The 25,714-nt window shown below is 44.5% G+C and overlaps 1 protein-coding gene across 1 annotated transcript in view; it reads left to right on the top strand.

Moving 5' to 3' along the window:
* Nucleotides 1-25,714, top strand: part of INTS3 (integrator complex subunit 3) — a 383,756-nt gene that overhangs the window by 207,432 nt on the left and 150,610 nt on the right. Inside the window, exons 14-20 of the mRNA XM_069218194.1 lie at nt 4,193-4,299; nt 8,304-8,483; nt 17,850-17,979; nt 18,574-18,628; nt 18,970-19,073; nt 21,316-21,360; nt 21,628-21,747. Coding sequence (XP_069074295.1) covers nt 4,193-4,299; nt 8,304-8,483; nt 17,850-17,979; nt 18,574-18,628; nt 18,970-19,073; nt 21,316-21,360; nt 21,628-21,747 — 741 coding nt within the window. The remainder of the gene's footprint in view (nt 1-4,192; nt 4,300-8,303; nt 8,484-17,849; nt 17,980-18,573; nt 18,629-18,969; nt 19,074-21,315; nt 21,361-21,627; nt 21,748-25,714) is intronic.

Genomic DNA, 25,714 nt, shown 5'->3' with positions numbered 1-25,714 from the left:
CCAAAAAGAATGTCTTCAAAGATAGATGGCGCAAATCACAGTCCCCCAAAGGTTCAAAAGGGGGCTCCGTCAATACATCCAAAACCAAGGACAGATCCCATGAAGGAAAAGAACGTACCGGGCGAGGAAATAAATTAACAAGCCCTTGAAAAAATCTCGGCATCAAGCGCCCTTCATCCTGAAGATTACGCCATGGTCCTCTGAATGCCTGAATAGCCGCCCACTGCACCCGAAGAGATGCCACTGACAACCCTAAATGAGCACCGTCCTGCAGGAACTGCATCACCTCAAAGATAGAAGCGCAGGTAGGATCTAACTCACGACTTAAGCACCATGACGAAAACACCTTCCACTGTCTACCATAAGAAAGCAAAGTGGAACGTCTCCTCGAAGCCAGCAATGTAGAACTCAAAGCTACCGGCACCCCCAGATCTGTCAATCCCCGTCGTTCAACTTCCAGGCCGTCAAGTGTAACCTTCTCAATGACCCCAATGGGAGGCAGGGAAACTCCAGGGGAGACGGACAAAGAGGCAGAGGCCACATCCTCCCGTCCGCCATCAGCCTCAACAAGGGGAACCAATTAGCCCACGGCCAAAGAGGCGCAATTAGGACAACCCTGGACCCCAGATCCCTCACACGTAACAGAAACGCCCCGAGTAGTTGAAAAGGAGGGAACGCATACAAAAGGCCCTGCGGCCAAGGACATGACATCCCGTCCACCTCCCATGCTTGGGGACAACGAAACCGGGAGCAGAAGCGATCCACTTTCGCATTCCCTACTGACGCAAACACATCCAGCACTGGAAGACCCCAAAGCCGAACCAGATGCTGAAACAGAGACTTCCGGAGAGAGAAAAGTTGAGAGGAAGGAATCACTCTGCTCAGCAGATCCGCCCGAACATTCACCACCCCCCGAATGTACGTAGCCCTGAGAGAAGGAACCCACTCCTGAGCCCACACAAAAATCTCCTTGACTAGATTGAACAGAGCCCTTGACCCGGTCCCTCCTTGCCGATTGACATAAGCCTTGGCCACTAAGTTGTCCGTGCGAACCAGAACCGCCGAACCCCTCAGGGAATCCTGAAAATGGACCAGAGCCAGGAATACTGCCCGCAATTCGCGCCAATTCGACGACCGACTCGCCTCCCGAGGGGACCAAAACCCCTGAATCTGAGCCGGCCCCCTCCATGCCCCCCAACCGGAGAGGCTGGCATCCGTCGTCACCACCACGGGTCTCAGAGGCGATAAAGAAACCCCTATCCTCAGGTGGTCTGCATCCAACCACCATTGCAACTCTCTGTGAATCAATCCGGACCCTGGAACCCTGTCCTTCAGAGAACCGGACCCTGGTGTCCACCTTCTCAAGAACCATGTCATCAAGCACAGGAGATGGAAACGTGCCCAAGGAACCAGAAATATCACCGACGCCAAATGACCCTGCAGACGCAACCATAGAAGAGCTCGGGGAGCAGACCGCAACAATACCTTCTTTACCAAAGCCTGTAGGACACCCAACCGTTTTTCTGACACAGTCACCAACCCAAGAAGAGTCTGAAACCGAGCTCCCAGAAAAACCAGATCCTGGGACGGCACTAAGTCTGACTTCTCCCAATTGACTAAAAACCTGTGTTTTTGCAGGACCCCCAGAACATGGACCACCTGCTTCTGCAAAAGGTCTCGTGATTGGGCATGAATCAAAATGTCGTCTAGATAAGGATGCAGAAATACCCCTTCTGAATGAAGCAAAGCCACTAGAGGAGCCAGCCCCTTTGTGAAAATTCGAGGAGAAGATTTTAGACCGAAAGGCAGAACGCAAAACTGATAATGGTCCTGACCCACAGCAAACCTCAGGAACTTTTGAGAGGATCTTGCCACCGGTACGTGTAGGTAAGCATCCTGCAGATCCAGTGACACCAGAAAGTCCCCGTGTCTGACAAATGGAAAAATAGTCTGAATGGACAGCATGCGGAAATGCACTGTCCTGATCCAGGTATTCACCTCCTTTAGATTGAGCACCGGCCGAAATCCCCCGGAAACTTTCTGCACAAGAAACAAGACCGAATAAGTGCCCTGACCCCGTTCGTCTAGCGGAACGTGGGAAATGGCCCCCTTGACCAGTAAGTCCCGCACTCCGTCCAATAATGCTCTTCTCTGTGACCCCTCTGAAGGCAGAGGTGTGGGGCGTACCCCTGAATCTGGAGGAACCACCACAAAATCTATGACATAACCATTGGCCACAATGTCTAGTACCCAATGATCGTTTACACTGTCCTTCCAAGCTGAAAGAAAGTGACTCAGTCTTCCCCCAACCGGCCCTCTGCCAGGCCCACAGTGATTGTCAGGACCCCTTCTTGAAACCACCCCGGGTCGCAGGAGCAGACTTCTTAGGTGAAAAACGCGGCTGAAAACGCCGTTTCCTAAATGAAAAGGATTTAGCATCCCTAGTAGGAGAAGATCTGGAATGTTTCTTCCACCCTTTACCCGAAGAAGAACCCCCTTTATAAGGTAAGGCATGCTTCCGTTCCTTAAAAGCCTTGGAAAGCATGGATGGCAATTGTTCTCCAAACAAGGTACGACCTTCAAACGGCAGTCTCAACAAGGCCGCCTTTTCCCCTGGATCAGCCTTCCAGGAACGCAACCAGAGGGACCTACGAGCCCCAATCAAAGACCCAGATGCCAGAGCCGAAGTACGGACCACATCCGAAGACACATCAGCCAACAATCTGGCCTGCTGCTCCATACCAGCCAGGAGCTCCGAACATTCCGCCCCTTCCTGTACAGCCACCGCCAGTTTATCAAAGTCTTGAACCAATGACTGTGACGCATAAGCAGAATAAATCCCTGCCCTCAGCGCCAGATTCTCCGCAGCAAAAGCCCTCTTAAGACCCGAATCTACTTTACGGTCAGTGGCATCCGTAGGCACACAATCCTCCGGATTGACTGCCGTTTTGCCAATCAGCGTAGCCAAAATAGAGTCCAGGCGTACTGAAGGAGGCAAAACCTCCTCACCCTCAAGTAAGTAAAGTTTCTGAAGGAATCGTGGAACCTGAGCCTTATCCACATCCTTCCACTCACGAAACACCATATCCCTCACAGGTCCCTGAAAAGGCATGGCAAACTTTGAAGGTGTCTTATATTGAGGAAATAAAAGAGAATCCACGGGCCGAACGCCCGTCCTACCTGAGAGCATCTCAGAATTGAAGTCCCTCGGTTCCCCGCGGCTCCGCGGCGCTGAAACCCGGAAATCAACGTCCCAGCCACAGAGGGCCGGCTGACCCCGTCAGCCGGCCTCCAGGACACGCCTCTCGAGCAACCATGCTGCTCGTTCAAGACGCGACCCAGCCGAAGCACTCCTCGCGGAGCTCCGCGTCCCGAGGAGTGCCACCATCGACGACCTCCAAGCCCCGCCGTGCAGGTAAGAAAGGGAAAGAAAACCGTCTAGCGTGGGCTAGACAAAAGAACAGGAGGGGATAAGGGTGGGGGGGGGGTTTGAAAGGGGAAGGGAGGGTCTAGAGGGGAGGCGGGAGGCCTCATTGGTTAAAAGGAAGGCGAGGGAGGGACGGGAGGTAATGTTGTTGCTGTTGCAGTTAAGTCAACATGAATTGATTTATCACTATCAGTTGAGTTGATGGACGTGAATATATAAAACAAAACATTGCAATTGTGTTCAGCACAAAGATTGTTAACCTTGACGCACTACATTTTTGGAAGTGTGAAGGTTGAAAAGCAGTCTTTGTAGTTTTTATTAATGGTGTCCTCCTTTTTTGTGTAATCGAGGCCCCTGGCATTATATGTTAAGCTCTCCTTGTATGTTTTCAAAGAAACTAGCTTATGATTTTTATCCATTATTCTGTACACTTTGTCCATTATCCTGGCGGATTGTTAGTTGTCTTATTTTGAACCAATTTGTGTAAACTTTTTCTCTCTCTTCTTTAAATTCACTCCCAGCTCTGTGATGGAAGTGTGTGTAAGTGTAGCTTGAGCAATCCGTTTTACCATCCAAAAGACAACGTGGTTTTGAGCAGCACTGTTTTGATTATATTGCCTGTTTCATCGCTCACTCTTCTTTTGTTCATTCATGTAGTTAGTCATTATCCTTGTTTGGAGATTAAACTGTTCAATTTGATTCTTAAAAGTTCTCCTCATTACTTATTCTTTCTTATAACAAGTCTACTTTTCTCTTGTCCATCAGGCACTTGGCTCCTTTATTTGATAACCCCAAGTTGGACAAGGAATTGCGCTCTATGCTCAGGGAGAAGTTCCCTGAGTTTTGCAAAGCTCAATCTTCATCTTCAGAAGGTAAGTAGCCCAAAGTTAGAATTACCAGCATTACGTTAACTCTGTTAGTTTTGTCAAACCTTTTTATTTCATGAATTCTGCTTTTCAAATGTGTAATAAAACAGGGCTGTCCTTTTAATTCTTAGCAGATTCAATATCGCAGATATGTCAGTGATAAAGGAACCCTGTTGATCGGACTGCAGCAGCTCCTCTGTCTATATTGTACTAGTTCATATAGCACCAAAACAATCAAACACTCTGAGTCAGTCTCAAATGAATAATTGAATGTGTGCAGAAAACAGCTAGCAGGTCTTTAAAGTTTGTAAGAAATCTATGGGTTTTCTTTAAGAAAAACAAAACCAAAAAAAAAAAAAAGGTGACTAAACATGATAACACATGCCACCAGAAAATATCAATTTGGAATTGCAGTCTGAAAGTGACTTTAAGCAACATGATTCCAAAAACTGTATTAGGGTACGAGTGTGTGCATCAAAAACATATTGTCAGAAAATGTGCATTTAAAAAACATACAGAATGTGGTTCTCATGTACATAAAGCGAGAAAGCAATTAGACCACCGTGCTAGAAATATTCGAAGGAAGATGCAAGCCTAAAGTTGGCTTGATACCCAGGTAAGGCTGCCAGGTGGCCCTAAAGGAACCGGAAGTTGTCCTTGCAGGAAGATTTTTTTCCTTTAGCTATTTCAACAAGAGGAGAAAGTAAACTCGCAGGCTATGAGCATTACATGATCTAGAATCTGATGTTAAAGTCCCCTACAATATATAGAAGACCAAATGCAAAACAAAATAATACAATTTAAAACTGGTATTAGGTTAGGAAACAATAATACATATTTTATTACAAAGCTAATAGAGAATTGCATTTTCCTATTTAAAGTACAGAGATATTAAAGAATGTAAAGTCTATATCTGACTTGTGTGTTGAGATAGCAGGCTTGTGAGTACATTAGAGGAGTCTAGACTCTTTAGTTGCAAATGGAGATAAAAGTGGTCGAAGAGCACTTAATAAACATTTATTCACAATAGTTACAGTCTGTGGCTTGGATGGTAACATTTTAGTATATGCAACTGTTATATGGAGCAAATGAATAATGAATGACAAATTTTACTTGTGGTTGGCCCATACAACATTAGGCATTCTGGTGGATACTTTTAACCACAGATTTCTCACCTATAGTTTTTGAAAGATTTAAACAAGATTGTTCCCACGTGCTGTGGGTGGCAACATGCACCTCGTGCTAAATTCATTCAGCTATGGAAATGGCGAACGGAGCCGCTTACAAGCGTCAACCATGGACACTGTTGTCACTTCCTTTCCTTACGTGCCTTTAGGCATGGATCCTGAGCTTCACTCCTATTCTTCATCTCAGTGGAGGTTTTTTTCTCAACAAATCTACCAATGTGCAAGGGAACACGTTGCCTCCAAAACTACAGGGTTTAAATCTCGTAAGGACAGTTGCAAACAGATGTTTGTGACAGATCATCATGTGGTACGCCTCTGGTGTTTGTGTTCGTGCACAACTTGAAGGCATGTGCCCAAATGAACCCGAGAGCCATCTGAAAAAAATGGCAAAACACTGCCAGACTCAATACAGGTCCGCCTCCAATTGAAACAGAGAATGCAGACCTGTTCCCAAAGTTGTTCCTACAACAGATACTCTTTCAAGTCGAATTCTTCTGGTAAGTAAAAGAAACAAATATGAGAAACCCAAAGGGGGACTCTGCCCCTTCCCATCTTTCAGGGTCACCAGAGAAGGCGCACCATGCCTCTCTGTCTGACTCGTTCCATGAGGACCTGGTTACAACCCTGGTCCCAATTCATTCCCACTTTTCGGGTCCGTGGCGACGCTCCTGCAGTTTGAGAACTTTAGGGAGGTCATTGTGCACATCCTTGGCATACTTCTGGCTCCCTATGGTGTGCCTTACAGCCCCAAGGATCGGGTTACTGCTGGTAGATCCTGCTTCAGGTTCCTCACCGGTATTGGGCCAGGTTTAACTCCAACGCCAGTCTCTGCACCAGTCCCTTGCATGTACGTTGATGCCAGTACTAGAGGAGGATCCACAACCAATGTGGTGTCCGATGGGGCACAACCAATAGTCAATCCTTCCAACTCAAACATAATATCATTACTGCACAGTTGTGCATAAGCATTGCACTAACCTTTTGGACTCCCACCAGAGTCAGCCACATGGAAAAGATAATGGGGGAAGTTTGGAACTACTGTGCCGCACGCTGTTATAAGGAAGGCTGGTATTTGGACATGAGTGAATCCTAACACCTTTTCTACAACTTCTGCTGACAGATTACAAACCTATGAAACCGTGTGGTAAGAAAATGTTTTTGTTAGAAATTCCTCCTAGCAGTGCTGGAAGCAAAAAATAACCTTCAAACTGGGTGTAGAACAGTGATTGCGGCATGGTCTGATGACAGCCGAGGGTCTGCAAGTATACACAATTTTTTATGTATATATCCTGCCCACAAACGAATTGACAACAAGTAGAAATGGTATGGTAAAGCTATTCTGATGTCCTATTTTTGGTCACTAACTGCCCACATTTTACATAATGCTGTATTTTGTTACTCCACTACTAAGTATCCAAAACCTACAAACAAGTTAAATGCAAGGAAAGAGTGGATAGTGTATTGTAGTCACAGATCCTGTGTGCCGCGAGTTTAGATTTCTTAATAGGCTAGCTGTGTGATTGACTGGCGACTCATTGACCCTAGGATGAGGATGGGGGTTCTAGGTAAGAATACCAGCTTTTGTATCGCTACTAGAGAGTTAGCGTTCAAACCATTGCACAGCCTCCAGAATCCATAACGCAAACCACAAAGAGGCGATGGTGTGCAGTGTTGTAGGATTAGGCAAGAACCTGGTGAATGAAGGTATGAGGTCACTTTTGTGGCGTGCATCATCATCAGCAACTCACTCCAGCCTGAGGTACTCTCCAGGCGTACTTACTCCAGTACCAGGAAGTTCTTGATACGCTGTATACTAGATAATAGCGGGATCTAGGTTATTCTAAAACTAACTTGAGGTAAACCCAAAGTAAATACCTTTATTAGTGGTTACCTCCGGTATGAAAAAATGAAAATGGATGAAAATTGGGTGTACTGGCCCATTGATTCTCAATTATGCCAACTCTTCCAGCCCACTCAGGAGCCAATACTCGATCAACGTCTTTCTTCAGGTGTAAATAAAACCCTACTTACAGTGCAACTTAAAACATTTGCTCGAGGGAAAAGGAATTTCCTGTTTCAACAATGAGTGTAAAACACCCTAGATAAGGGTTGCTGTGGCCCCCTGTACTGGGCGGAGTGCAACACCATCTGTAGTTACACAGTCGTCTAGAGGTGGGCCCGGTAATTCCACATACTGAACCCTCCGTCAGTCATGATGATGAGGGTATAACTGGTCACCAGTAACCCTGAGTGTTCCCATGCAGTGCCAGCAATACTTTCTAGGAAGTCTTGTCGTCTTCTTGTATTCTCTCTATATTTTATCTTTATTCCACTGTTTACCTTACCCTCCTGTGTTAATGGGACGTCTATACTCCCGATTCCTCTAGGCCTTTTTCTGGATACATGGATAGAGTTGGCTAAAACGTGCTAGGCTCGTCAACCCAGATGGATCTCTGAGCTCCCGGTAACCTTCACCCTCTGCCTCACCCTTCACTGGTTTATGCTTTGACAATGTTGATTACGGATGGGTCAGATTGTGTTCTGATGTGTTCTTTTAAATACATATTTGCAGTGCATGTATTCATTCATCAGCTGGCGTTTTGTAAACTGCTCCTTTTCACCATACTTCTCTGTGGTTTCTCTCTCGTTTCTCACGAAGTCCACTTCCAGTGGTGTAGTCTATGGCCTATGGGAGGAACCATGATGAGCGCCAGGATGTTGTGTGCACCTAGAAGTCTATCTGTTCTACCAGGTGCACCCCGTGCCATCTGCTGATCCAGAGTAGACAGGACTTTTAAGCTTCTTTCCCATGTATTCCTACAGTCAAAACGGAAGAGCCGGTTTCCATGGAGATGGAGAATCACATGGCTGACAAAGAAGACAGTTGCTATGATACTGCCGAGGCCGCATTCAGCGATGATGAAGAGGAGGTGATCATCAAAAGTGAAGAGCCGAGCAGTGAGCCACCGCCACCAGAGACACAGCCGCCACAGCCACAGAAGGGTATGAGTATGCTTATTGTTCTCATCTACTTGTACAGTTTTCTTTTATGAGGCCTTTCCATTGTCTTGTCCCACAATCCCAGACCACTTTTGTTCTTGTAATATGTTGGACCAGATGTGTCAGGCCCAACCTGTTGTTGCAAATCTTCTCTCAACCCATTTGTTTTTAACAGACCTGCACTTCACAAATTAGCAACATTTAGAATGCCTTTCAAGCGAGCTTCATTTTGGGAAGGCAGCAGATACTGCTCATGTTGAGAGAGGAACTGCTGCGGAGTAGTTTGCTGAAATGCATTGGCTGGCAATAACACATTATGTTTAAGTGGTCTGTAGAGGCTGTAACTCCAAGGTGCCTACATTGATATGTTTGTACTTTTGTCAATACTCTTAGGTTAAGTTAACCGCTTATTTCGAAATGTTTCCTTCTCCATAGCTACCATTCAGCTTTGTTGTATCGGCCGTCTGTACTGTAAATTTAGCGTTTCAGAAACATTAATCTATTTTTCAGTTACCTGCGTGTGTCTGCTCGCCTTCCAGGAACAAACTGGGCTCCCATACAGTTTTCTTAATGCTGGTTCAATGCTTAGATGAACGGAGCTTGGTGGTTAATAGAGATAGTTCTTGGTCTTTAAGTAGTTTTTCCTCAACCCCCTACTTTCACCTTTTTCAGAAGTAGATTTCAGAAGAGGGATTTGTAATGGAGGGTGCTCTAGGGAGCAGGGCGCTGAATATGCAACGAGCCATTGCCTTACGTTTTACTCCCTTAGAATTATCAATGTGATATAATGTGTATATAAAGATGACATCTGAGTTGTTCAGTACATGTGCATGCCCTTTCTCTTTTATCGATAATACATGTTCAGTAGTTGAGAAAAGAAAGAATACAAAGCTAAGAAGTTATTTACTTTTACAACTGAATTCTCTTAGTCCAGTATACTTCTTTCTGTTAACACCCTATCAATCTTCCCAATTCCGCTCAAGTTTTAACATTTCTCATTAACTACCACCAGTTTAAAATATCAATAAACATTGTTAAAATAGACGTACCCCAAGAACAGTGTTAGTTTAGTAACGGTTTTTCCTTATTGATAAACACTCAAATGTTAGCTATTCAGGTGAATGTACCAGCACAGTCACTCCCCTAGAAGTAACCATAGCCCAGGTTTTACAACAAACCTCAGTGTGAGTCAGTTCCCCCAACTGAACTCTGTTCTTTCTGTTACATTTACCTCAGAAGATCCAGATTTTAACTTTTCATCTCACCTGGATGACCTACATGCCAGGCTTCAATTTCATGCTCAGTGAGTTGTTTTTGGGTGATTTGTCTACTGGAACAGGAAGATTTCAGTCAGGATACCAGTGTCTGAGGGAAAAGCAATTTTTCTCTAATGCATGTTTGGCTTGTGTTTTAAAAATAAAAGGTCTTCACTGATTGTATTTCATGCCTTTACCCAAAACATATGGCATTAAAATGTGACCTCAGTATACCTTTAACAGCAAAAACACTTTGCGTGACAGTCAGGCGCCTATCTTTAGATCAACAAAAGACATGCCCGTCTCAGGAGATGCCACCTTATTAGGATGATTTTACTATTGATGCCCATTTTAGAACTTCCCTAAAAGACACATAAAGGCAGGCATCTTCACCTCGAGGTGCCTGAGGTACTCGCTAAAAAAGATTCCTTCTAAATCCAGAGTTGTGCGTTATACATCTGATCTGCAGATTGTGTAGATGGTTGTTTAACCATTCTAACAAATTATTCAAAATATTTGTGTGAGACTGACTGCTCATGTTGCACCTCAGTGGCAGGCAGCTCTGCCACCTCCACAACAGCAGCAGCCACTAGATCATATTCTGCCTTCGCACTACTTGCACCAGTGACTCTATTGCCACCTCAGCAGGTGCACATTCCACCCAGCTTTTGGGATTGTTGCCAACCTAAGTGTAGAGGAAAGTGAAGATGAATTCCCAAACGCAGAAGATGGACGATTAGAGGCAGAAATTTATTAGGATGCCATTGACACACAAGATCAGCATGACCTCTAGGATTAGCTCATACCAGATAATGGTTACCATCTCTATTGGAATCTTCACAGGATGACATTTCTAAATGTAACACTCTGCTGGAAAAGGCGTTGGAGAAATGTGGCCATCTCAAGACAATGAGAGCAGCAATGCTTCCACTTTGATTTTAAGGAACAACCCAGAAAAAATCCAGAAAGTCTATTAAGTTAATTCTTAACTTGGACTACATCTGCTAAGAGGGACTTAAGTGAACTAAGAAAAAACATAGTCCCTCTTGTACTTCCGTGTATGAAAAATAAATACTGTGCTCCGAACTATGGACTTTGTGGCATAATGTTCGCCCATGTCTGCATTAGGTCATCGCAGCTGAACGTGCCTTACATCGAATCATACCTACCCTTACACTCCCTTATTTGGATGGCAGGTGCATTGACATACTGAGCAAGAGTGAGATCAATGGCAGCAAATTAAATTAAGACAGTGAATACACTAGCCATTTCTTTCCTTTACCAGCAGCCAAAGCATTCATTCAAGAAGAATGCGTTTGATGTTTTTATAGTGGGCTTCCATCAGCTAATGGCAGTTCTTTGAGGGCCAGGATAGCTTAAGGGCACAGAAGTACAGAGAAATTCTTTGAAATGCCTTTTGATAGCCAACAATGGGGATGGGGATTTTCAGGGCATAAAAAGGCACATCTGCTTGGTATGTGGATAGTTTATGGATCCTCTGCATTTCCTGGACCCAGAACATCAGAAGAAGCTCCTTGCACTATGAGTTCAAGTGGATATAGTATGGCCATTACCACCAACCAACAGCAACCAAGGGTATTACAGAAACCCAATAAAGGCCTACAAAACCATTCACAGGAGTGACAACATTCTTCACACACGTAAGGCTAAGACACAAACAAGAGATTGCCTTCTCCACACTGGCTGTCACCCGCCCCCATCCCCTCCATCTGTGAAGTTGGAATTTCAGATTTTGCCTCACAGTAGGAGGACAGCGCTACAGAGTGATAGGTACACCAGATTGTCCAATGCAGGATCTGATGGAGTTTTGGCAAAACCTGCCCTGCTGCTTACCAACCAGTGAAGGTCATAAACATGTGGCCAAGCTACAGTATGAAAGTTATTATCTCCTCAAGGGTGTTATTGAGAAAGTACTGGATAAGTCAACATAATAAGGACTTTTATTCCACATTCCTCTTAGTCAGAATGAAGTTGGGCAGTTGGAAACTGTAGGAAGCTGGCCTGGTGTGTGGTGGACACCTATGGTGTTATGACCTTATACCAGGTCCAGGTATCCCCTATTAGTGAGGTTTAGGCAGTGTCTAGGAAGTCCAAGCTTTCTAGAGGTAGCTGTGGATAAGCAGCCAAGACCTATCCAGGAGACATGCAAAGCTTATGCAATACCACTACAGTCACACAGCAACGTATCACACATGACAGAACCACACAGTGTTACAAAAATAAAGGTACTTTATTAAAGTAACACAACACTACAGTACATATAGGCAGTTCCCCTCAACTGGAGGTAAGTAAACACTAATTATATACACAATAGCAATCATCAAATAGCATAAAAGCAACAAGCATGGGCAATACTTAGTTAAAATAGAAAGGGGAGGGCCAAACCATATGCTAAAAAAGTGGAATGCAAGATACAGTCCCTCGCCCAAGGATGTGGAGTTGTTAGAGGGGAGCTGGAAGATCTAGGAAACCCAAGAGGGGAGAACCACAGTGACCGCCAGCGACCAGGAGAGCAAAGGTAAGAACCTAGTTTTCCCAAGAACTAACAGGAGGACTAAGAAAAGGGATTTTCGAGAACAAAACCAGACAAGAAGAAACCGAAGGTGGATTCCGGATAGAACAGGACCTGCAAAAGAAGGGGACAGAGTCCAGTCCACGATGGAGTGTCCAGTGGGGGCAGGAGCCTCTACCCACCCTTCTGTGGATACAGAACCAGGTCGACGAGGGGAGAAGAAGACCAGATGTGGAGCCCAAGAGCTGAAGTGGAGTCCTTGGAGCGGTGCTGATGGTGTCCCACATCGGTTGTCTGGTCGCAGATGGTCAGTGGTGCATGAGAACCACCAATAAGCGTTGGCAAATGCAAGAGGAGCAAAGAAGAATTACAACGCTGAAGAGGACCAGCAAGGTCCAGGGGACTCGAGGAGTCTGAGGTGATCCTCAGCAGTCGGGAGAGTCAACAGAGGCAGTCGGAGACTCCACATGCAACTCACTGGCAGCAGGCACAGTAAGTTGCAGTGAGGCCCAGTCAGCACAGCTGAAGAAGAGTCCCACGTCGCTGGAGTAGCAGAGGGGAGACTGTGCTTGGCAAGATGAAGTGCTGGGACCGGGGGCTACACGGAGTCTGAAGATCCCTTGGAACAGGAGCAAACAAGCTTTGGTAGCTGCAAGAGTCGCAGTTCACAGGGGTACTGCCCTGCAAGAAGAGGCAAGGGCTTACCGTCTACCAAGTTGGACAGCTGGCAGAGATGACCAAGGGGACCACTCCAGACCACCACCTGTGATACAGGATCCACACTGTTCCAGAGGAGAACAGATCCATGCAGCCGGTCGTCATTGCAGTTGATGCCTGCAGATGCAAAGGAGTGGCTTCTTCACTCTAAGGGAGATACCTTCTTGCTTTTTGGTGCTGGCTGAATTCTTGCCAACCTCCGAGGATGCACAGCCGGAGAAGTGTTGCAGATGCTGTAAGGAGCCAGAGAAACAATGTTGCAAGAAGAGTTGTCGCTGAAGGTGCAGATTGTCAGTTCCTGAAGAGTCCATTTGCAATTCCAGTGGCCAGAAGATGAAGTAAACAATGCAGAGGAGTCCTGGTGGAATCTTGCACATCGTATCTGGGGACCCACCCTAAAGGAAGTCCCTAAATAGCCCTAAAAGGGGGTTTGGTCACCCAGTTAGGTGACCACCTATCATGAGGGGTCTGTGACATCACCTGCCTGACCTGGCCACTCAGATGCTCCCAGGGGACTCTGCACATCTTAGTTTCAAGATGGAAGAATCAAGTGGCCACCTGGAGGAGCTCTGGGCACCACCCCTAGGGTACTAATGGACAGGGGAGTGGTCACTTCCCTTTCCTTTGTCCAGTTTAGCCCCAGAGCAGGGACCATGGGTCCCTGGACTGGTGCAAACCGGTTTATGCAAGGAGGGCACCAAATGTGCCCTTAAAAGCAAACTGGTGGCTTGGGGATGTTGACTCCCTCTCCCACAGGAAATATTTTGTTCTGCCTTCCCCTGCTTCAGCTGGTCAAGCAGCAGCAGGGCAGAAACCTGTCTGAGGGGTGGCAGCAGCACGGGCTGCCTGGAAAACCCCAGAAGAATGGTAGGAGCTATACTGGGGGTCCTCTAAGGAGCCCCCAGAGTGCATTGAATCATACAACCAAAACTGGAATTAGTATACGAAACATGCCTAGGTTCGGAGTTACTGTTGTGTAGCTGGACACAGGAAGTGACCTGTGTCCAGTACAAGGTAAAATGCAAGTTTATTACGCCACCCTCAAGGCTGGTCACCTCCATCCCACTACCAGGGAAGCACTAGTAACATCCCTGCTAAAACCTGATAGACCACTAGAGGCAATGTCCTCATAACCTCCCCTGTCCATCCTTAACACAGCGTATAAAATACTTAAGATCTTAGCCAATAGATTACTCCCACAAGTAATACATATAGATCAGAGTGGCTTTGTACTGTGTCGAAATACCTCCTTAACTATCCGGCGCCTATTCAAAATTATGGATGCTTGAAAAGAGATACATCCTCAGGCAGGCTGCATTACATTAGATATCCAACAAGCATTTTACGCACTACATTGGGATTACATGTTAGCGGCTCTCCAGCATTAGGGAATACTACCCGTGTATATCAATTGGATAAAATTACTATACACAGATCCCTCTGCCAGGGCACGTACGGGCCCCCATAAATGTGAATTCTACCAATTTGGGCATGGTACATGATAGGGCTGCCCCCTATCGCCGTTGATCTTTATTTTAGCCATGGAACCGATAGCTCAGATACTCCGGGAGAAATGGCACACAACAGGATACAAACCAGTAGTAAAGATCATATTATCTCATTGTATGCAGATGACATCATTATATCTTGAAGATATCAAAAGGCCCCACATGGAGCTCGCATGGCTCTTCTCCACATTTAGCACCATCTCAGGCCTCCGCATTAACGCCAACAAATCTTGGGCATACTCCTTTGCCGGCACTTAAGAAGAGGCTATGATACACTTTGGAGACACGCCCATCCAAGTGGCCCGAGATACCTTCCAGTATTTAGGCATACAGGTATGTGGCAATAGCCCCTATGTTATGGAGGGAAATTGAATGCGCACTATAACAGCACTCAAATCACAGGTAACATTTTGGAACACCCTCCCAATATCAGTGGCTGGTAGAGTGGCCCTTGCCAAGAAGGTGATGTTGCCTCGGCTCCTCTATTATTTTGTAAATCTTCTGGTGCCTGTGTCTACATTCCGCTACCTGAACACCATCCTGGGAAGTCTTATATGTGGTCAAGGTCTTCTCAGAGTCAGCATCGCAAAATTACAACTCCCTCCAGGTCGAGGAGGTATGGGTGCACCAGATTTTCGGGCTTACTCTCTGGCAGCTCAGCTGCAGTGGCTCTCATACTGGTTAGCCGGACTTAATTTATTTGAGATTGATTTCACAAAGCCCCAACTAGAACAGGGATGCCTACACGGTCTTCTCTACTCTTACAACGTTGCCACCTTCAGAACCACTCTTATTGCATCTCGCATTCACTTTTTCGAAACAGGCAAAATACTATACTGCTACTCCGACGCCATATTCCCCTAACGTCCCACTACGAAGCCTACCCACTCAATTGGGTACACTAACGAAACGTAGCTTAGCACCCTGGAAACAAGAAGGGATTACAACGGTGGGAGACCTCTTTGCTGACGTTATACCAATGTCACATGAGGACTTACTTCATCACCAGTCATAATCTTCCCAGCACACTTTTCCTAACCCACGCCAATATCCTCAGGTTCATACGTAGATACTTGGCCCCAGACAGTCAGGAACCCTTGACACATTAAAGCCTGGGACTTAATGGGGGAAGGCTGTCACTTGGTGTGCTGGACTTACAAAGGCCTTGGAACACACCCGACGACCCCTTTACATTCAACACAAACAAAATGGGAGGTAGATATGGATTGTCAGTTCACTGATGACGATTGGGAAGCAATGCTTAAATACCCATGCAAGGTTTCCCACAATGCTAAATTCAGATTTATCCAATTTACAATACTACATTGGGCGTACTTCACTCCCCACCATATTAATAAGGTATAGCCCCGCTGTCAGGAAGAGGGAGCCGACATCTTACATTTGCTGTGGTCCTGCTCGTTTGACAACACACTGGGACAAAATAACTCACATACTTAGTGAAATCACTGGTTTGACGGTCAGGGATAATGCAACACAGTATACACTAGGCTTGCTGACCAGACCACTAGGGACTAAAGTGGAGGAGAGGTTTATGAAGTTAGCGATGCTACTGGCAAAAAGACAAATAAGTAGGAGATGGAAGTCAGCAACACCACCGTGGACATCGAACTGGCAGGAGGAATTGCGAAAGTGGGGGAACTGTGAAAGTTCTGCTCTTCGCCATGAAGAATTCATGGTCCTTCGCAAAACACCTATATCAAGGGAGCGGAATGCCCTTATGGGGAAACTCCACCTGCATAACCTAGACCTCTAGACGAAGTGCCCATACTTCAACTTGTGGTGGCAAACCCTAACCCAGACTGAATAAATAGCCACATATCCCAATGGTAGTAATACTTCACAAATATACACACACTGAAACTCGTAACAACGTAGACTGCGTCCCTTACCCCTCTGATACATACACTAGAGCTCCACAGACACAGCTTGGACTTTTTTATTGTTGGGAACCAGTAGCCGGGGCTTTGTTGGGGTTATGTTATTATTGTCTCTTCTATTGCTCATTGTAGTCTATAATCTCTGAATTAAATCATCAGTCACTATCTCAGTGAAACTGAATTGCAACTGAAAATCGTTGTGGCTAGATCAGTTCCGCTACCCACTCTTGGGAAGGAAATGCCTTTTCCTTGAGTTGTCAAGAAATGCTCCTGGGAAGACTAGGGTAGTGGTCCGTGGTAGAGAGGACATCACCTTGTTTAGAGTCATTCACAAGTGATGGAAGAGCTCCATGCAGGCTCCATGAGACTTGTTTCTTTTGCTGTTAAAAATTTTCATCAGCCTGTCGTCTAAGTTTGGAAACACTTGGCAGTTCCTTCTGCAGTAGCTCTGCATCCACTATCAGTATGGACCAACCATATTCTACTGTACCTGCCATATTTGGCCAAATCCACCTCCAGCACCCCTCGATGATGGTGCATACGGCGGCTATCTGAAGGTACATGGCCTCACAAGAAGAGTCATTTTTTCTCAATGAGTGATCATGCAGTTTATGAAAAGTTTGTTCCGTTCCTTTCCCACCACTGTGATTTCCATCTTTTCCTTGGGAGCTAAACACAATTTTGGGCAGTCGTATAGCCTCTCCATTTGAACAAATGAACAAAACAGACTTAAAGTTACTTTCTTGAAGTACAGAGTTACTTCTAGGTTTGAACACTTAAGAAGGGGAAGTGTGAATTGAAAGCCATGATGATCAAAAAGACAGTTCTCAAAAGCGGTTGTAGTCTTGCAAACAAATGCAAAGTTTATACTCAAAGTGCTATCAAACTTCCACCTTTCAAGAGCGGTGCTGCATCCGTTCCTTTTTTCTGAACTCTACCACACATGCAGATTTTTTCTGTGAAATATTAAGACATTAGAGTCACTGATCAGGTCTTCAGACATCCTAGGAGAGATTAATTATCTCTCTTTCTCTCTCCTCTCTCCTCTCTCTCTCTCTCAAAAGAAGGCTCAATTGCAGTCTCTCTGCGGCTTCTCCCGGCCAACATAAGTTCTGCTCTGACACTGAAGCAGGCTACACGTGGTATAGGGGAGGTCACATGGTTGAAAACCTGTGCAATGATGGTCTGTTAGTTTTAGTGAGAGTGCTGGAGCATTCACCTGATTGGTTAACATTTGGCTGTTTTTGAATAATGTGCAACTAAAGAAACATTGTTCTTAGGCCTGCAGCTATTTTAACAGTGCTGATTGCCTCTTTTAAACTACCCTGGATTCAGAGCTTGAAAACCGGGAATATTTCAAGCATGCGAACCTACGACAGATACCCGTGCTGGAGAACAAAAGTTATAAGTAAGTATCTTATCTTCATTTGGCTAAAAAATATGTGATTTCTTCTTAGGTAAGAAGAGAGAATTTCGATTCCACCCAATCAAAGAGACAATCATTGAGGAGCCAATTGATATTACACCTTATTTGGACCAGTTAGACGAGTCTTTGAAAGATAAAGTGATTTCCCTCCAGAAAGGAAGGTGTGTAATATTGCTTTACCTGCACAACACTCCACTCCCTGTGTGTGTGATCCTCTATCACTGATGATTCTGGCCCCCCTTTACTCCCCCTCAGTGCCTCTCATCATTTAGCTGTCCCACTATTTCCATATTTGTTCCGTTTCTCTTCCTACTCCTTCACCTCAATGACACAGTTTTTTAGCTCTCTACTTCTCTAATTTCTGCTCCTTCCCCTCTCCTGCATGCTTTCCCTCTTCCCTGGCGCTCTTGATTACCGTGGTACACGATACCTACCGTCTTGTGGGTACACTGTGCTAGTAGTCATTGTCCCTCCGTGTTATTTTTCGCCTTTTCTTGGCTGCGTTTTCTTTTTTCCATGCTCTTCTTCCCTTTTTTTCATTGATACTTCTCTTTAATGCTTCCCTTTTCCAGGTTCTCTTCATGTTCTCATATTTTGTTGCTTCACAGATCTTCTCCCCTGCCCTTTCTGCTCTCTTCTTTTACCACATTCTTGTATTACAATGGTGTGCTTCACCTTACCTTTTCATTTTCTTACCCAGTCTTATTCACAGTTGGTTATGTATATGTGGCCTTACCTATATTTTTCTGATGCAGTGATACCGAGGCACAGTGTGAAGTCATGCAGGAAATTGTGGAACAGATCCTGGAGGTACACTAATACTTTGTGCGAAAGTGGTTTGGGGTGAGCAGGGTACTGTAGCGTTTGCATTGTGCATCATTGAATCTTTCAGCTGTTTATGTATTGGTTTTCCATGTTAATAACTTACACGGGGGACATAAAGGTTAGGCGTATCAGCAGAGAGCACTTACAGCTGTAAACCCTATATTGTGAGAGAATTACGTTTTGTCCCTGTCTACTCATTTCCCTCTCCTTTTTTGTTCCCCTGGTTTTGTTTCTGGTCATTGCTTCATCGTGTCCTCCTTCCTCCCTCACTGTCCATTATGTCCCCTCCATTCCTTTCACCCCTTCTTCCTTTATCTGTTTCCCAGGAGGACTTTGATTCGGAGCAGCTGTCTGTTCTTGCTTCCTGTCTCCAGGAGTTATTTAAAGCTCATTTTCGAGGGGAGGTATTACCAGAAGAGATTACCGAAGAGTAAGTGGTTTGTATTCTTGTGATTGTATAGATAAGTTCATTTTTGTGGTGTGTATGTGTTTGCGCCTTACTTCTTTGGATTGTTGCCCAGAAGATGAAGGCAACTGCTCTGTTTTTCAAACGAGCTGTACATCTTAGTATACCATTGGATAGTTCTGTGTTAAGATCGAAAAAGGCATTGTGTTGAGTTTATCAGACCCTTAATGATGGCATTCTGCCAGTCTCCAAAATACTCAAAAGGTGACGTCCTACACAAAGCTCCCCCAGCATCATTCACTATTAAGGGTAATTATTTTTGCTTCTTTCCACTACTTAGGAGTACTTAGCGGTGTGTGGGCCCCTCCCCAGTTTCTCTTTGCTCTCGGTGTCAGGCCCCTGTTTACACTTTCAGGGTCTCAAAGTGGGCGGCAGACATTTCGCTTGAGAAGGAATAACACAATGCTATCTCTTTGTAGCGGAGTTTCTCTTCATCTTGTCCGATCCCTTACATTCCTCCCAGCGATAGCAAGCCTACTTGACCATTCAAATCGGTATTGAGGTTCAAGGTCAGTAACCAAAAATCACAAATATGGAAAGTCACAATACTGCCCTCGGTGATACCATGGCTCTAACACGTCATCCCACCCAATGGAAAGACACCTCATTTAGATACCTAGGCTTCAGCACTACGAGACACTTGGAGAATTTGACACATACCGACTGGCCTGGTGTCGCTTTAGTTGGGACACTCAGTCGGGTGCAGCTTGGTTTCAGTGACACAGTGAGCATAAGACCCATGTGACACCTGTGATGCATATCAGAATAGATGGTGAGGGACAGTGATAAATCACTACACGTGCAACAGGCCGTAGCGGTCCAGCCCCTCTGGAACATGCTCTGGGTTGTGTATTAATACAGGCCCAGAAAATCTAACTCTCTACTGTCCTTAAGACCTGGTGCCAAGTAGCATTATGGAGGGGGCTCACAACGTCCTCCTTCCTCAACTCTCCTGTTACCCACAACCCTGATTTCATTCCAGCAGCTGCATCCCACCGGGAGTGGGAGACAGGGGAGCTAATAAAAGTGTGCGGCCTTTCAGAAAGGCATTATAAAGCCCTTTGAACAATCTAAATAAGGATCCTGTTTCTAAAGTGACCCACTCCAGTGCGACACTTGGTACTCTTTCAGCTCAATGCAGTGGTTGCCACCATACCCTTCACGCACTTTGAAAAGCTAGTTTGTAGCTTCTCTGGCTCCAAGCATCTCCTGTGTAGAACATAGCAAATTATCCAGAATAGTAAACCAGCCAGCATAAATAGGACTGGGGCGTTGAGAATATAATCTCTCACAAACAATGCGATAGTCTAGGGCTGGAAATCCTGAAGACTCGCAGTAGCGTACCACAAAGAGTTAGCCTACAAACACCTGTACCAATGGTATTTAAAACCTGTATCCCTTGTGTGCATGTTCCCCTCTGTCCTCAATACATGCTGGCCACAGCGAACAGGAACTTGGAGCATACACACATTTGGGGGAATAAACCTTGTGGGAAGACATAGTGGGAACCCTTGGGCACCCTGTCTTGGCTGAGCCTGAAATTCCTAATTCTGGGACAAAGACTTGATACTGTGGAAGGTATGACCTCAGCTGATTGGGCCTTGAAAAGGCGTGTGGCGGGCGGCCAAGCAAGCAGCCATTGCTGTACACTGGAAAAAGAGGGCTTCACACCCTTGCGCCCCATGGTTCAACAAATTATGCTATACTCGCGTCATGGTACAATATATCTCACTCTGAAAAGAAGTTCCTGTGACGATGGAAGCCTCTGGCTACCTCGTTAGATGGGAAATCTCATGCTTTCAACCACTGAAACTTTTCACTCAACCGCACATCATGGAATGAGTGCAGAAACGCTTTACGACCCCAGCGCTAGGCCCCTCCACCTCTGCGCCCCCACCACACTCTTACTGAGGTTGTCCACAACCTGCCACATTCCCTTCTCTTTCTGGACGGGGTTGGTTGGGGTGTGTGTGGGGGTGGATCATAGAGTGGGAGCAGATAACTGTTATGACAAGTTAAGGTACGGAAATAATCGTATGAAAAGCAGACAACCCATTTGGAGCTCTTTATAAGCCTCATCTGAGTGTTTATCATGAAGGACACCTGCAGGATTATAAATTATTTCTGAAAATGCTTCCTTGTGTTGTGGAAGGCAGGTACTGGGCTTCTGACTTGGATATCGAAACTTTTTTTTTTTTTTTTGCAGATCCCTTGAGGAGTCTGTGGGGAAGCCTCTTTACTTAATATTTAGGTAAGTTTAGCCTACACGTGTTTGCCATATTTTTTAATCCAAAAGACCATGCACATTGTAGTGGATGGTATCTATTGACTTCAGGCAGGCTTCGTTTATGATGAAGACAGGACGAAGCCGGAATGCATCCTGCTGTGAACATAGATATACATATGAATCGAATACTGCTAAAAGATGCCTTTGTCAAAACACTCAAAAATGTTCTGTTAGTGCTAATTCCATTGGTGAGAACTATCTGATAAATTTTCTTCTATTGCCCTTTTCTAGGAACTTGATTCAGATGCAGGAAGATAACAGTGGCTTTTCGTTACTGCTAGATCTCTTGTCTGAGCTCTATCAGAAGCAGCCAAAGATTGGCTACCACTTGCTGTACTATTTGAAAGCAAGGTGAGGACAAAAGACTGAGCCCCTACTAAACTATGGGGGGATTGGCGGCATTTGGGGGAGATGTGTGTGGGGCCCACACCTTTTAACTTGTAGCACTAGAGAGATTGGTCCCTCGTACTTGGGTCCTTTCGTTTCAACCTTGATGTATGCTATAATTAGTGATATGTAGCACTTGTGAAAAACATGCTGTGCTCGTGTATGTATTACAATACAATACAATGTATGAATGGTGCTCCCAAGGACATGTAAATGTAACAGACTTTGATCATTCCCTTCCATGTTTCCTTGTGGACGTATCATTATTTAGTTTCCCTGTGCAGATCTCTGCAGTTTGTCTAGGTGAGTTAAATGAATTGCCATTCAGCTCCAACTAGGCTGTTCTCAGTCGAGCTAGAGGACAATGGACTGACTGCAACATGTTTGTTGCCTTTTGACCGCACTGCATTCGAATCTCTCAACCAAGAAGATACCCATAATTACAGCATCTGACCCCATCACTGATGCAGACCATTTCATGTAGCCTCCCCTTTTGTCCTGCTTTGGACGCTGTCTGGAAATTAGGGCCTCCCCACTTGGGAAATGTACAAATAGCACATAAGAAAATGTATTTAGCAAATGCTTGTATATTACCAGTTAAGCACATACCAAATAAGTGTGCAGCAACTTAAGTAATTCACTCCTAACTTCTTTGCCATTAAAGTAGTAGAATACATCCCACCTGATGTAGTTTGGAAAATCTTCTAAGGACGATTTGGAAAGCTTCTTATGTGGAATTATCCATGCAGCACCTATAACAGTCAACCTCCCACAGCCTGAGCATCACAATTACATAGACAAACATTTTCAACAGTATAAAAAACTTCAAAATTAAGAAGCACCTTGATTGTTTGGGCTCCCAACAAAATTATTTTGGGCACTCAACGAAACACGGATACAAAAGCTCTCTCCCTTTATAGTCACTGTATCAATTTGCAAAGGCAGATGGGCTTGCTTACAGATGCCCTATGTCCTGTGATCCAGTAACAGAGTAAAGCTCCTCATGAAACTAAATTCTAGTGTCCAATCTCGCTGATCAGTTCTGGCCAATATCCATGCCACCCGACCAGAACTAATCTTATCAACCTTTACACACCCTGATTAAATTTGTTTTTGTCATGTGTAGATCTTCATAAATCAATGCAAGACTTCTAGCAAATGTTATATCACTTTCTGAACATGGGAAAGATAATGGTATACATCATCCTTGATGCAGCGAGGGCTTTCAGTAGGTTGTATGGCTTTATTTCTTGAACGCACTTTAATTGCGGTCTACCAGAGAAATTAATTCACCTTAATAAATTTCCTTATGTGACACTAAGGCAGCAGTATGGTACTCTTAGTGCATTTTTGTAGGATGGGATTGACTCCAAGAAAGCAATTGGAAAAATTAAACTTTCAAAAGCAAACCGTTTTAATTTCCCAAACTCTAGTATTTACTAGGACCAGAATGTGTATTGATGAACTCAAGCTTCCTTTGGTAAACAACTTGGCTGACTTGAAGCGTGTACTATTGATCATACCTGAGGACTTTCTTACTGACCCTTTCCTATTGACCATACAGTGACCCACTAACAACCTCAAAGTGGGACACAACCCAATCGTCCTCATCTCCAGTAAAATAAAACTAAAGAAGTTGCACAAGTGTATCGGTCACCTGAACTAGATTGGCGCTGCAAATTTATATGGTTTAGTAGTGAACTTGAGAAAACTCTTCAACATCTGTACTGGAACTGGGGCACATATAATGCATTTCACCATTAAATACCATCACTTTTCAGGATTTTAAATCTCAATTTAATCTTGACAACAAAGATGAAAGATACATTCATGACCTCCCCAAAAGGTTCCTAAAACTTACATGCTCCTTAAATGTATAAGAAAACAATCAATGCAGTCCAGTATTTATGAAATCACCAACATCTATGCACATACCGAAATGTGCAACTTTACATGAACACATTAAGAGCATACTAGATACACCTCTGTAGCACCAATCAACTTGAGGCCTAGCTTTATTTATTATCCCGCAAATGGAGTAAATATAGATACAAGTTTGGAAAAGAATCCACTGGTGGACCAAATCCAGCTCTAGTAAAGTTGATCTACTGTATTCTTCGTAGGGGATTTTGATCACCAAGCAAACTTTGCAAAACTGATTTTGGCGATAGTGAACGTAATGTTACAATTGAAAACATGTTTTTTTCATGGCAAGTAATAAATATCTAGTAGAATAAAATATCACCTGAAATCATCAGCTATATTGCTCCGTCTTCAGTATTTCAATAAATAAGCTGGGCAACAGGCAATTTGCAAAATCCACAATTGCTAGATGTGGTGACCACTAAAGCTACGTGGAACATTATGGCCAGTTTTGAAGTTTGCAGACAGCCCACCACTGTCTGCACCATAGAATTGTTAGCAAGAGTGACGATAACAAACTGTCAGTCAAACTAGAACTCCCTTTGAACGACACAAGTGGACTACCCATAGCAGTGCAAAAAGAAATGTTGCTGAAGGCATTTCAGGAGGGATAAAAAGACTCACACTGCTTGTTAAAGCTTACCTCTAGAAATATATTCTTCAAAATGAAATTGTCCTTACATCATCATGGTTCCCTCACAATTTTTACGGTTGTCTGTTCACTTGAACTTCTGTCTTCACTTATGACCTGCCACCAACCAACCAGGCACCTGTGATCCGCCTTCCTCATCCTCGCAGATACCCCTGGATCCGCCGAGGCAACAGCGGAGGATGCTCCTTTTCTATCCTGGCAGAATGACCTTCCCCTGCACCTTAGGACAGACTCATCGCTCCGAAAATTTAGGAAAGGACTCAAGACCTGGCTATTCGAATAAACAGAGCACCACAAACCAACTAGCAACTCCAGTGCCTTGAAACCCTCACGGGTAATTCGCTGCACTTTAGAAATCTTGATTGACTGGTACTTCCATCTTTAGTTTATTATGTCGAGCATCCCACACGTCAACTCTTTTCTCGTACCTAACTTTACGCACTGCAGTACTCCTATTAATTTCAATATATTTTGAACCTCTTATCGCCTGCTTTCTAACAATCTCTTTTATAGAGTGACTTATCCAGCCTTATTGCGTTTTACTTGTGTGGTATCTTTTCTGAAAATCAATAGCTATGACTTAATGCAAAAAAGTTAAGTGAATGATCCACTGTACTTCCTCCTATTAACCTGGATGATATTCTAAATACTCTAGATGAATCCACAAACTAAGCATCATAGGTCTGCAGATAAACATAAAGATTTGTGAATCAAACTTGGATTGATACTTAAACTGCAGTCACTTTTGCATTATCAGCACATAGGGATCAACATAAACAGATAACGCACTTTTTTTCAGTGGCAGTTTTATTCATCAAGAGTCGGGCAAGTTGCTGTGTTTGAGTGAGATAAGCTACTCAGATCTGAGGGGAATTAAACATAATGAAAACAAAGGCTACAAGAGGATTTATTTAGAGCTGAACAGGGTCTGGGTGGTAAATTTAAACATTATGCAGTAGTCCATATAGGGGAATAAGACTGATGAAGTGGAGCTTCTTAAAGGACAGCTATCTTCATGGACAGTACACACGGTACAGCGGGCCTGTGGACTTGTGTGGATTGAGGATCACACAAAGATTTCAAGGGAAAGATATTAGAGGACCCCCAATTGACTCCAGAGTGACCGATAGATCAAGTGGATGCCACCTTTCCATGTTCCTTATGATCTAAATGCACTTTCTCCAATGTTGGATCTTTCATAGATCAACATGGTGTAATTATTCCCCACGCCATCGTCACAATACCTGGTAAAATATTAAAGATGAAAATATTGAAACTTGCACATATAACAGGACAACTGAGAAAATCTGTGTGCAGAGGGGTCCTTCCAAGTATGGCTCGCTCTCTCCTTCTGCT

The sequence above is a fragment of the Pleurodeles waltl genome, chromosome 12 (genome assembly GCF_031143425.1).
Source record: "Pleurodeles waltl isolate 20211129_DDA chromosome 12, aPleWal1.hap1.20221129, whole genome shotgun sequence".
In the NCBI taxonomy this organism is placed as follows: domain Eukaryota; kingdom Metazoa; phylum Chordata; class Amphibia; order Caudata; family Salamandridae; genus Pleurodeles; species Pleurodeles waltl.
Note: the sequence above shows the minus strand (reverse complement) of the source record. Positions and strands in the feature narration are given on the sequence as shown.